Here is a 13041-nt window from a genome sequence, read left to right as displayed (position 1 = left end):
GTGGTAATGCGGGCTTGTTTGTGCATACTTTTGTTGCGTGAGCTACACTGGCCGAGGTTGAGCCGTTTCGCGTGGCTCCTGGAGAGCCGTGCTGCGCATGCGCGAGGAGCAGTGACGTCACACGGCGCACAGAACGTTGCTCGCTGCCCGGCGTCTCTCGCACACCCCACGCGCCCAGCGTCTTCGCCGACCTCAGTTCCGCAAGCGGCGGCCCGGTCCACTTGATCATGCGAGGGGTGGCCGGGTGTGGAACCCATGGCTCGTGCGTTGCAGCAACACCGTCGTGCGCCTGTGGCACCAGCTTAGCTCTGGGGCGATTGGTCAGCGGCCGAAACCGACGCCTCCATCTCCCGCGAGGGGGGGTGCGAGGTAATAGGCAGTAGGTTTGCCCCTACAACGGGGGCTTGAACGCAGGCTAATAAAGATGTTGTTTCTCTCTCTCTGGGGCGATTGGTGACGCTGCGCTGGAGCCGCTTGATAAATACACATGTGTCACATAATGAGTATACCGTGTGTGTGTCACTGAAGCAGCAGTAAGCATGATAATCAAGGTAATCCTACACAACCAGGAAAGCTAAGAAACGTTAGCTCACGCTACGTATATCCTGGCATAGCCTAGTTAAGCCAGTGCTAATTGTTTGGCGCTCTTGTTCAAATGCTCAGCCTATCTTCTCTTTCCCGACCAACCCTCACGCCCTCAGTCTCCCGTTTCGCTCTCCTCCCATGATAAACGCGGTGGAGGTTTGCCCAAGTCGGTTCAAATTTCTCGCTGACTGACCGACTGAACAAACTTTATTGAGAAAAAGGGAAAGGAGGGAATGGGGTATGGGATAGAAAGGAGTGCAATTCTTGGGTGGGTCCGCCTCGTTGCGCCGCTCGCGCGCCATCTACTGGAACCTTTCGTTACGTTTCGACTTCTTGTAATTCCGCCCCGCGGTCTATGCACGCGCGCGAGAGCTTTTTGTATCCTGTGGTAAAAATATGTTTTTTTCAACGCGTATTTTTTACTTGTGACCGCAAAAATCAGACAGCCTTGATTATATTATTAAAAGAAAGAACACTGTAAATACCCCGTATGTATTGATGTCTTGTCTCAGATATACGTAATGTTTTCTTTTTGCTGAAAAATGTTGAGAAGCGTAAAGTGTGTTTCCAGATTCAGTGGTTTAGGAATGTTTCGGCTGTATTCTTGTTCGAGAATTCTATTAGGCTTTGGCTGGGTGGTTGAATCGAGGACGACTAGGCAGACAGACAGACCAAAATTTTCACGTTTAAGTAGCCGAACAAAGACTATCGTCTTTAATATTAGAAGCACGCTGCGCAGGCAGTCGACTACTATAGCGCCATCTGCCTCACGGAAGCAACAACGTTCCGGCCGCCGACGCCAAGGCCTCGCGCTGCCGCCTTCATTCAGACCGACCTTGTAACAGGCGCTCGTGTCTAGCACCAGCTCGTTGGCAGCAGAGCCTCGAAAATACCGGCTCTATAGAGCAGCAGTCTCTTAAACGTTTCATCCATGGAGCTGCGTAAGGGCTCAATTATGTAGGAATGTCGAGAAAATTAATAGAAGAGCGACAACAAAAATGTCTTGTAAGCAAACAAAACAGCAACTTTATCGGATTAATTATGCTACATTTGTATCAGCACCAATAAAAGTATTTCTGCCCTTTGACCTCATTCAAACAACTACGCTTACTTTCTTTGTTCTCATTGTTGTTGTACCGGAAGTGTTAGGTCTATTGAAGTGAATACTGGCCCCATCCATCATAGCTACCTACTGATCTATAATCCGCCAACCAGTCTTTCGAAAATTAGATTACCAATCAAAATTGCACAGTAAACTTATTTGTTAACGACGGTCAGTGTACATGTAGTCGTAAACAAACGTAATGCAAACGCGAAAATACGAATCGGAACACACAAATATTGCAATTTTTTTTATGCAAGTCGGTTTCTCGCAAGGCAAACTTTGTAACTGTGATGTTACAAAGTTTGGAAGATGTGGCGTGTGAAATATACCACAACCGCGTCATTATGTAGGTTTCACAAACCATATTCTTCATATTTTGCTTATTTTAATTTGTCCATGACTGCACACATATAGCACAAATTATGGTCCCCGACGTGGAGCCGAACAAAGTAACAGAAATGTATTTACAACGATCCACCCTCAGAACAACAGAATAGAATCATGCCCCCGCAACTGTTCTCACCGTCCAATACCATTTACATTGTGGATAACGAGCACCTGTCCATGATTACGTGCATACATATTTACGGATTGGGAACAGGTGGGAGTGACGGTTAATGGAGAATACCTCAGTAACCTCAGATTTGCTGATGACGTTGCCTTGATAAGTAACTCGGGGGACGAATTGCAAAGCATGCTTTCCGCACTGGACGAACAGAGTAGAACTGTGGGCCTGAAAATTAATATGCAGAAAACTAAAGTAATGATCAATAACCTCGGGACAGCACAGCGGTTTGAGATAGGTGGCGAGGCAGTGGAAGTGGTAAGCGAATATATCTACCTAGGCCAAGTTGTGACCCCAGATCCCAACCATGAGGCAGAGGTAATTAGAAGGGTAAGAATGGGGTGGGGTGCATATGGCAGACATTCTCAGATAATGAATAGCAGCCTACCATTGTCGCTGAAGAAGAAAGTTTATGACAGCTGCATCTTACCGGTACTCACCTACGGGGCAGAAACCTGGAGGCTCACTAAGAGGGTTCAACTTAAATTGAGAACGACTCAGCGTGCAATGGAGCGGAAAATGATAGGTGTAACATTAAGGGACAAGAAGAGAGCGGAGTGGGTCAGGGAGCAAACTGGTGTTAAAGACATATTAGTAGAAATTAAGAAAAAGAAATGGATGTGGGCAGGGCATGTAATGCGAAGGCAAGTACCGCTGGTCATTAAGCGTAACAGAGTGGATCCCTAGAGAAGGAAAGCGTTGCAGGGGGCGGAAGAAAGTTAGATGGGCAGATGAGATCAAGAAGTTTGCGGGGATAAATTGGTCACAGTTGGCACAGGACCGAGGTAATTGGAGAATAATGGGATAGGTCTTTGCCATGCAGTGGGCGTAGATAGGATGATGATGATGATGATGATGATGATGATGATGATGATATTTACGGAATTCCTGTAGCAGTGGCAGACCTTGGGAGGAAAGGGGGTAATTGCCCCCTTCCCCACCACGCCCCTACAGTAGCACTACCAAGCCAACAGCTAATGCATACCATGTACCTCGCTCGCCCTCTTCACGCTCCGTAGTATATCCGTGGTACAGTTCTCCCCACCCTTCTCCCTCAGAAAAGGTCAGTAACTCTGAATCGGCCGCAGCTTCTGAGCTACTTTGGTTTTCTGGTCAGACGGAAATTTGAATAGAAAACAGGTACAGCGACCTCGCAATGTCCGTTGGCGTCCCTTGACGTCCGTGCACACAGCATTAAAATCGAAAAATATGTTAGTCAAGGCACCTGAAAGGGTACAGAACGCAAAAATAAAGTCACATATCTCCACGCCGTGAACAATGCCGAAGTTGCGAAGTACTGGGACGCGAATTGCATTTCGTGTGGCGCTTGTCATTTGCAGCGCATTTACTGCACCTCAAAATCATTTAAATCTCAGCGTGCATCAGCACGCACGGACGATGACGCTCATCACACAGGCAATACACAACTTGCGTCCCAGTGCTTCGAACCCTCGGCACCGTTCACGGCGTGGAGATGTGTGATTTTTTTCGTCATGTTTATTTTCCAGTTTTGCATGAAAAACAAAATTGAGAAAATGATCGCAAAAGGTAAAATAACGAAACCATTTCGGCGGTTTTACGCGTCTAGGAAATGTTTTACATCTGGGCTATGAGACCCGCCGTACTAGTCGGCAGCGGAATAATTTAAATCACTCGAGAATCTTTAATGTGCGCTAAGATATCTAAGCAGGGGCGTTTTTTAACTTCTCCCCTCCATCGAGGGAGGGGGGGGGGGTGCAGAAGCTGCATCCTTGGGTTCAGCATCATGACTACTTAGGCACAACGGCTAGTATAAACAAGTAATAAATAATACAAACATCACTGCGTTTTCAGTAACATATCTGATTTGAAGGAGCTTTCGGACGTAGCCAAATGGGTACCACAAGCGATGAATGGAACTCAGAGTGCCCACTCGTACGTCTGAGCACACTGCACCTTCCTACCCTTTCGGGGCGTTGAAGGGGAACGGAATACGGTGAAAGTATGGTTAATTTCTCTGTTCAGTTTAACGGTGGCCCAAGTTTTCTAACATGCTAAAAAGCGAGGAATTCAAGGAACAATAATTAACTTGTAATTGTACTTTAAACTATACAACAAAGAAAAAAAACACTCTGACGCGTTATTTTAGAAAGGGGCCGAGTCAAGATTTATTTGGTGAAGTAAAGTGGGCTCCCGAGTACGCGCGCACTGATGTACTGACAAACAATCCTTATAATAGAGAGGAAGAATTCTGCTGCTATTTTAAGCCTTCTAAAATCTAACAACATTCCCGCATTTCCAATACGGGACTGCTATTGTATAAAGACTTTGTCCTCGAAAATTGACAGTGACAAAACACAACTATGAAGTTATTTGTTTGTATCCTATCATGCGGACAGCAAATCTTCGCATTACTCTGCCAAATTTTTCGTTCACCGTTTCCAGACGATGGAGTACAAAGCTATTCGTTCTGCTCGTTTAAAGCTATACCGGCGATAGCACAATTGGTAGCTAAGCGATTTCACTTTCGGATAGCCTTGTTCAGATAGCCATGGTGTTCGCACTATCTTCAAGGTCAGGAGCCTGGTTTGTACGACTACATGTAGTCGGGGATACCTAGACCACGGTCACTCTCTTCCATTCAGCGGCCCTGCCAAAAGTGACGGAGCCGAATTACCCGAAATAGAATTGAAATATTTACAAGGTAGCGGTATACTTATGGTATGAGCGCAAATGTGTCCTTATATATTTATTTCGTTTATTATTCGCCTTAGGGTTTCCTTGTACGTATTGGAAGACACCAGAGATGCTGTGAAGACGGCCCGAAGTAACAGGTTGGGGATCAGGCTGCCTTCTGGACTCCGTATGCACCCGTGGGCCCATCGCGAGGAATTTACGGTGCGGGGCCATGCCGACCCCTGCTTTGTATTTAATTGTGTCCACTCACTTGTTGGCCTGCGCGGCGCTGGACTTGTTTCTAGAGTGCCTCCTGGCAGCCGCTGGAGTGCCGGGCGCCGAACTTTTGCGGCCGAACAACAGCCGGCCCTTGCCGAAGCGCATGGCTAAGATTCGACCTCAACGCCGCCGGTGCCGCTCTTCCTCTGGTTCCCGGCCGCCGGCGCACGTTGCAAGGCCAGCCCGATGGCTGGTACAGGCGTGTCTGCACGGGGAGACAGACTTAGTGTGAGCGGAAGAATGACTCCAAACAAACAGGTCAAATATTACGCACGCGTGCGAGAGTGGTTCCTAACACCTTTTACAAAGTTGAGTGCTGTTTTGTGAGTTCATCTTGCCGCAGCGCATGGATGAAGGTGAATGATCAGATGATAACAGTGTTGTACGGAACGGCGTTACAAGGAACGGCGTTCCTGGAACTAGTTCCTTTTTGGAGGAACGGAGGAACGCCACCGTTCCATTAAGGGTCGGTGGAACTGTAACGGTAACTCGTTACGTTTTTGAAGGAACGGCAGGAACGGCGTTCCTGCCGTTACATCTCTAGGATTTGGCTGTTTCTGATGTCAAGGCTTGAGTACAAAAATCCACAAAGCGCTACTGCGTTTCTCTTCCTATAAGATGGACAGTTTGCCCCCCCTTCAGCCGTACGTGCTTCCTCGAAGGTCAAAAGCCGAAGAAAAACCCACGCAGCAGGCCGCAGCTTGTGCTTGCTTTCATGGTGGTTGCTTGCGCGGCGTTCGACGGGTGAATAGCGTAGCCGCGTGAATGCTTTTCACCCTTCATCGTTTGTCTGGGGAGGCCAGAATGCGCGTCTGGCCGATAGAATTGTTCCCTAGCGGGGAAAGAGTAGAATTTTAGCAGTCCGTCCGTTCTGTCGTATGCGTTGTTACTGGGTTGACCGGGACCCGGCTGGGCAATTGGGCATTCGTCGCGGTAGGGGAATTAGTTCCGCGGGCCTGCCTTCGCCATGTCCGTGCCTCCGCACCCTTCCTACTCGCCCTTCCGCGCGCTCAGGAGCAGACCGGGCCCGGCAAACCCGGTAACAACGTAGCCAACGAAACGGACGGACTGCTAAACGGGATCCGGACATTTCGGTGTCGGAAATTTCGGTCCAGCACGTTTCGGTGTGGACATTTCATTGCACGGACATTTTGGTGCACGACGTCTTGACCCAGACATTTTGAGTAAGAGGATGTCCCAGGCATTCTTTGAACATTTTAGCTTTAATATTGTAATTTCGTGACTTGATATGATTTTACGCTCGAGACTGGTGCTTGCGCCGCCGTTCGTGGAAACGAACGCTAAACCCTGGCGGAGCATTGCCACGTGAAACCCAATTTCTGTAGCAGATGGTAAAAATTAACGTTGTTATTTTGGATCCGTTCAACCATTTTTCTGTTATTTTAACATTCATGTGAACAACCCTAATAGTTTAAGTGTTACCAAAACGCTTTCCTTTCACTTCACCCAACGGTGCAAGACGCTGCTGCTTTTAGTCTATTCCTCCCCCCCCCCCCCCCCCCAGGGAAACTTCCGCAAAAAAACCACAGAAAAACGAGTTCGATTAGGCGCGTGTGCATTTCGTTTTAATTATTCTCTCAATCAATCTCGCCTTCGTTGCATTCGGTGTCAGTTCAACTTAAAACTAAGAAACCAACGATCGCACTTACGGTGGCGTTACTTAAGGGAGGGGAAAGCTGAGCCCCGCCGGCAATCATCCCCCTAAGTAGAGAGAGATGGGTGTCGCTTGTGCTTCACCATTGCGTCGACTGGACTTCGAAAACTTGTATACCTGGGGTGTCCATGATATGCGCGACTTGATGAGTTAATTCCCAAGGGGGCGACTGAAGGCGCAGAAAGAGCGATTCCTGGAGTGGGAGCGCCGTCGAAATGACCGCGACCAGCAAACGATAGTGGCCATTGTGTTCTCAGCGGCTTTTTGGGTGGCTTTTTGTGTCACATTATAGAGGTTTCGTGGGCCCATGGTGAATGTAAAGCTTTTTCTCTGCTTTAAACGCGAAGTGTGCTATGTCACTGTTCTGAATGTATCACCCAATTCCTGCAAAAGCCTCCACTAAGACGCTAGCAGTATGTTCTAAATAAAAAATAAAAAATCACTGCGGTGATGCTTCGGAGACCGTGAACTCCACCACGCCAGTAGGATTTTCAGGGGAAACCGAAAATAATATGGCTGAAAAAGAAATCTAGTCGAGATTCGAGCGTACAGGAGGGAGGTGGGAGGGGGGGGGGGCGCTAGAACAAAGAATTAAAACGTGGTAAATGCAGGCTTGTAAACATTAAACGAAGGTTGATTGTCCCGAACACAATGGGGGTGGAATTTGTATGCACAACCGGTACGCGCTTTATCAGCAGTTAGGACATTAGAACTTGCGGCTGTTTTCCAAAAGGCCCGTTTTTCTTCCCCGACAATATCCTAGACCAGCGTTCGCGAATTCATTTTAGCAAGGCAGCCCAGCCTACGTAATACTCTTCATTAGGTTTTCTTCATTCTGGGGGGCTAGCTAATGTGTGTTACTTTTTAGATATTGAGAGCGTGCATGTAATTTATGTAATTTGAGGGTGTGTAATTTAAAAAAAATACAAAAGAGGCGGTAGACCATCGTAAACACGGGCGATTGACTTATCTAAAAAAGAGCGAATATAAATATAACAACCTGTCATAAATGGAAAAAAAAGTCTACTAAAGAATTCAATCGTTGTACCCAAGTGTCCCCAGCTGCATAACAGGTGTCCCCAGGAAGAGGTATTAAACAAAAATATATAAATGTAGAATATCTAAAAATACGTGGCAAAGATTGAACATGGCATTAATCAAAAAATAAATTCACTGCTCCAGATTGTTGTCCGTAACCCACGTTAAGCGGAAATAAAAATATAACGGCTGTGGCAAACAGGCAAGCACCGGATAATTTGGTTGCCGAAATGTCCGTACACTGAAATGTCCGTACACCGAAATGTGCGTGCACCGAAACGCCCGTACACCAATATGTCCGTACACCGATATGTCCGTACACCGACATTTCCACACCGAAATATCCTGCACCGAAATGTCCTCGAGCCGTCTGGAGTTTGTCCGGTGCTCCCTGAAAAAATTCGCCTAGGAGCGTTTCTTTTGATTATCTTTATCTCCAGATAATCTGCTGCCGGTGGTGTTAATATTCCTATAATATACGTAGTTCGATGTGAGTTTTAAATGTCTCACCTAATTTTGACCCAGGATTATCCGACACTATATTTTAATTTAAAAACCTAATTGTAACGTTAATGTAACGACACGTTCCAATTTTCGAAGTGGAACTGGAACGCGTTCCTTTCGCAACAAAGGAACTTGTAACGGGAACTCGTTTCAAAATTGGCAAGGAACGAGGAACGAGCTTTCGTTCCTAGTTTGGAGGAACGTGTACAACACTGGATGATAATGAGGCAAGGTGATCATAGCAACACGAAAAGGTTCACTTTACGAATGAAGTTCAGTATACAGTGACGATGGGGCCTCTGTGTTCACGCAATGTGACAGGGCGCGTCGTCAGAGGCCCTTCGCCGAAAGGTGCCGTATCCTCGCGCTGAACACAGAGCGTGTGCATGATGCAGTATTTGGCAAGTATATATATATATATGTGTGTGTGTGTCGAACCGAAAAACATACCGGTTCGCGAACCGGTGCCGTAGCTAGAACGGGTTCGCGAACCGGTTCAATGGGTTGAATTATCACTGAAATTATAAAAAAAGCATTTAGTAGTTTAAAACGACAGTCAAATCAAAATACCAACAAAAATTCAAAATGTTGCTGTTCCTCAAGGGCAGTGGCGCAATTGCAAAGCAAATTTTAAATAATTACGAGATATTAGAAAAACATGAAATGGCGACGATTTAACGCCTACTTTCTCGCCCAGACTTTATGTTGTCCTAGCTACTATTCATAAAGCCGCCGCGAAGGGATATGACAGTGGGATATATTTTCTGCCCTTTCCTTTTTTGTTGAAATCACAATCGTCGCTATGGAATCGCCCAGCACGCTAACCTTGAAACCTCAAACTTAGGCATGCGTACTGGCGCGTTCAAATACCAGCGCTTAATATTATGGCGCACATTTTTAAATATTTGTAACATAACAGAAAAACAATACAACAGGCACATAATTACTACCAATGAAATAGATTATTCAGTCACCCTGAATAATCTGTTAGCTGTCACCTTATCGAATGTGTTAGCCACACTTTTGTTAAAAGTAAGCTTTAGTTAACGCTCAGTCATTGCATTATTGCTCTGACCACTGCAATTGCTTTTGCGATATCTATACCGGATGTCTGCATTACAATCAGTATGCCATCGTACCGCCTAACCCGCGGCTATCGTTCCGTGTGCTACATTGCGGAATCTTATTACAGATTACGCCGTTACAAAATGAAATGGAAATTTGACGTGAGGGGCATGAGATGAGACTTTTTTGGGTAGACGCTCTTTAATTCGTCCACAGAAGTACACACCTCCGAAAGGAGTAGCTGTAGAAGTAATGTAGCGAGTTGGGCCATCAGTACAAGTGCACCTTCGAAAAAAAGCAGATCTGAAAGCGACAAAACTGCAGAACACGCAGAAAAGGTGATCGCTGGGCGAATGGGGCAGTGTGAGGTACCAGCCTGCCTTTCTGCACGTGTCATTTGCCTAATTACTGTTTCTGCTTCCGAGACAAGGTCGAGGGCTGCAGTTTCTTGCCAAGGGATTAAGTGGGCACCTTGAAAGTTTTCTCTTACATATCTGTTGTTATTTGTATCTGTAAAAAACGGAACTTGTCCACTGTACTGTCCTCAAAGACTGACCAAGGAACTCATTTCCTTCGCACTGATGACACGTTTGGTTGTGAAAGGGAGGGCAAAGAAATGTATAGAGCAATATCCACGTTTCGGTGCTTTTTTTTACTTATTCGGTTTTACTTACTTTTAGCGTAATATTTTAAAACAACGTGATTCGCCTTTCCTTTTTTGTTGTTCTCCATGTAAACATATTTTTATAAAAACTTGAGCATTTGATGCCCCGTGCTATATCTCTGCTCCGAGGCGCAGCTTATGTTGCAGGCCGGCAGACTTATTTTAACCAGCTGGTGTTATTAAACATAGATCGAAATCTCCATACAGGGACGTTCTCGATTTCCATCTACTTCAGAAAAACGGTTGTGGGGAAGGGAGATCGAGGCCACTTGTGTTCAGCAGCAAATGGCTTAGGGACTGAGCAGCTCCTGCGGTCACACTTGTCAAGTATTAACAACTTGCAGGTGTCGGACCTTCTAAACAAATTATGAAACGCCAAATGTTTGCACACATCGGGTGTGGGCTTTCGCTGTTGCGCAGTGGAGCACTCCTGCAGCCTGATTGCTCCAATGAAGTCGCAACTAGGGAAGGCCAAAGTCGTTTTATATCCCCTGCAAGCTGCCGAGAATGACATTTCGTTTGGTCAGCTTGCACTACTCTCGCGCTTCCAACAACAACAGACCATTGCTACATTGGTGCTCATTCATTTCCCCTGTTGTTACATAGCACGTGGTAGTGTTCAATTGTCTGGGGGGGGGAAAGTGCGCGAGCGGGTACGAATTTGATGGTACGTGAAAGAAAAGAAGGCCTTTTGCATTGAGTGTGCAATATCAACAACGGAGGCTCGAACCATTTCGGCATGAACCGGTAACAGTTATTGCTTTTTTCGGTTCAGTTCCGGAACGGGTTCAGCGTGCTCAAAAAATAACGGTTCGGGTTCGGGTTCAGTTCCGGCAAAAAACCGGTTCAGTTCCGGTTTTCGGTTCGGTCCGGTTCCGATTCGACACCCATATATATATATATATATATATATATATATATATATATATATATATATATATATATATATATATATATATATATATATATATATATATATATATATATATATATATATATATATATATATACAGTACAACCACCAAGATGTTACGGAAAGGAATACGTACGTGACAATATGTGTATTTCACACCTGTATGTACAGGGAAGCGAGCACCGTGTTGGACCTAACACGAACCTCTTCTTCCACTGAACTGAGCCATAGCACATGTGCGCAAAATGCTTGGGGCTATGTACTACCTTCCCGGCTGCTGACACACTGCAACAATATATATATATATATATATATATATATATATATATATATATATATATATATATTGTGAGGCCGTAGATAGCAGGCGACCAGACCGTGGCTTCGTAGCTCCTTTATTCGGAGGCGAGTCGACCAGAACGCAAGATGGCGATCAAGCCCCAGCACTGATGATGATCTCCGAAGAAGCGGGCTCGTCGATGATGATGAGTTTGTACAGGAAATGAAGAAGTGATCACCTCAAGCCGGTGGTGATGATAGTGGGCAATTGCTACCTATGGTGGCATACAGGCTGTAGCCTCAAACAAAGCTCACACTAATGCCCCCTCTTGGGAAAAACGGCCGCCTGGCCGCGGATTAGGCAGGATCACGGCGAGTGAAGGCCTTAAGCCGGGACACGTGTACAATCTCTGTACCGCGACGACGACGGTCCGAAGTTCCACAAACTGGGGTGACGCGATAATTGACGGGTGAGGTCGCCTCGAGAATCTTGTAAGGACCAAGGAAGCGGTGTAAAAATTTCTCGCAGAGGCCGGGAACGCGGACTGGTGTCCAGATCAAGACTTCGTCACCAGGGGAGAAGTAAACAGATCGATGAGCAGTGTCATAGCGTTGTTTGCGGTCCTGTTGACTAGCTTCAGTGCGCGTGCGAGCAAGCTGGCGGCAATGTGCGATGCGAGAAACGAATTGTTCGGGGGACGATGCAGAAGGGGAAACCGGAGCGGTAAAGAAGCAGGTATCCAAAGTGTGTGAAGGGTGCCGACCGTACACAAGGTAGAATGGGGTGTATCCTGTGGTGCGTTGAACTGCGGTGTTGAAGGCAAAAGTAACAAAAGGTAGGATAGTGTCCCAATTTCTGTGATCAGGCTGTATGTACATCGAGAGCATGTCGGAAAGAGTGCGGTGAAAGCGTTCCGTAAGTCCGTTAGTTTGAGGATGGTAACTCGATGTCATCCTGTGAGAGGTGTTAGCAGCTTGGAGTACATCGGAGAGGACCTGCGACAGGAAGCTCTTGCCCCGGTCACTTAGGAGGACGCGAGGTGCGCCATGGCGAAGTAAGATATTGTGCAAGAAAAAGTGAGCGACGTCAGCAGCGCTGGCCGAACGAAGTGGAGCCGTCTCCGCGTAGCGAGTTAGATGGTCAACGGCCGTGACGATCCAGCGGTGACCAGTGGCCGTCATAGGCAATGGACCGTAAAGGTCAATACCGACCACTTCAAACGGTGTAGCTGGGCATGGAACCGGCTGCAATAGACCGGCGGGTGGAGACGTAGATCTCTTGCGATGTTGACATGGCGGGCAGGAGGCGACGTATTTGGCGACACTGGTAGACAGTCCCGGCCAAAAGAAGCGACCTCGAATGCGCTCGTATGTCTTGTGAAATCCAAGGTGGCCAGCGGTTGCGTCATCATGGAAAGCTTGCAAGATGCTTGAACGAAGGCAACGAGGCACAACTGGAACCCATCCGGCACCATCGGTGTGGTGGTTGATACGGTGAAGCGCGCCATCAACCAACCGGAAATTTCGTAGTTGCCGACGTAGGCGGCTATTAGGTGGTTGCGTCGAGCCGGTGAGCCGATCGATTATGTTTCGGCAGTAGCTGTCGGCGCGTTGACGGGCAACCAAGTCCCGGAGATCAGCAGACGTGACATCTATGGGTGCAATGGGCAGGTGGAGCTCATGGGTGGGTGTCACCAAGTCGTCCGACGACTGC

General features: G+C 46.9%; 1 protein-coding gene across 1 annotated transcript in view; it reads right to left on the bottom strand.

Moving 5' to 3' along the window:
- The window catches only part of LOC144169350 (uncharacterized), a 112681-nt gene that overhangs the window by 74966 nt on the left and 24674 nt on the right, over positions 1–13041 (bottom strand). The window contains exon 2 of the mRNA XM_077698452.1: positions 5182–5394. Coding sequence (XP_077554578.1) covers positions 5182–5294 — 113 coding nt within the window. The 5' untranslated portion in view covers positions 5295–5394. The remainder of the gene's footprint in view (positions 1–5181; positions 5395–13041) is intronic.

This window comes from Haemaphysalis longicornis, unplaced genomic scaffold (genome assembly GCF_048455015.1).
Source record: "Haemaphysalis longicornis isolate Haplotype H1 unplaced genomic scaffold, Haemaphysalis longicornis Haplotype H1 scaffold_2, whole genome shotgun sequence".
Lineage (NCBI taxonomy): Eukaryota > Metazoa > Arthropoda > Arachnida > Ixodida > Ixodidae > Haemaphysalis > Haemaphysalis longicornis.
Note: the sequence above shows the minus strand (reverse complement) of the source record. Positions and strands in the feature narration are given on the sequence as shown.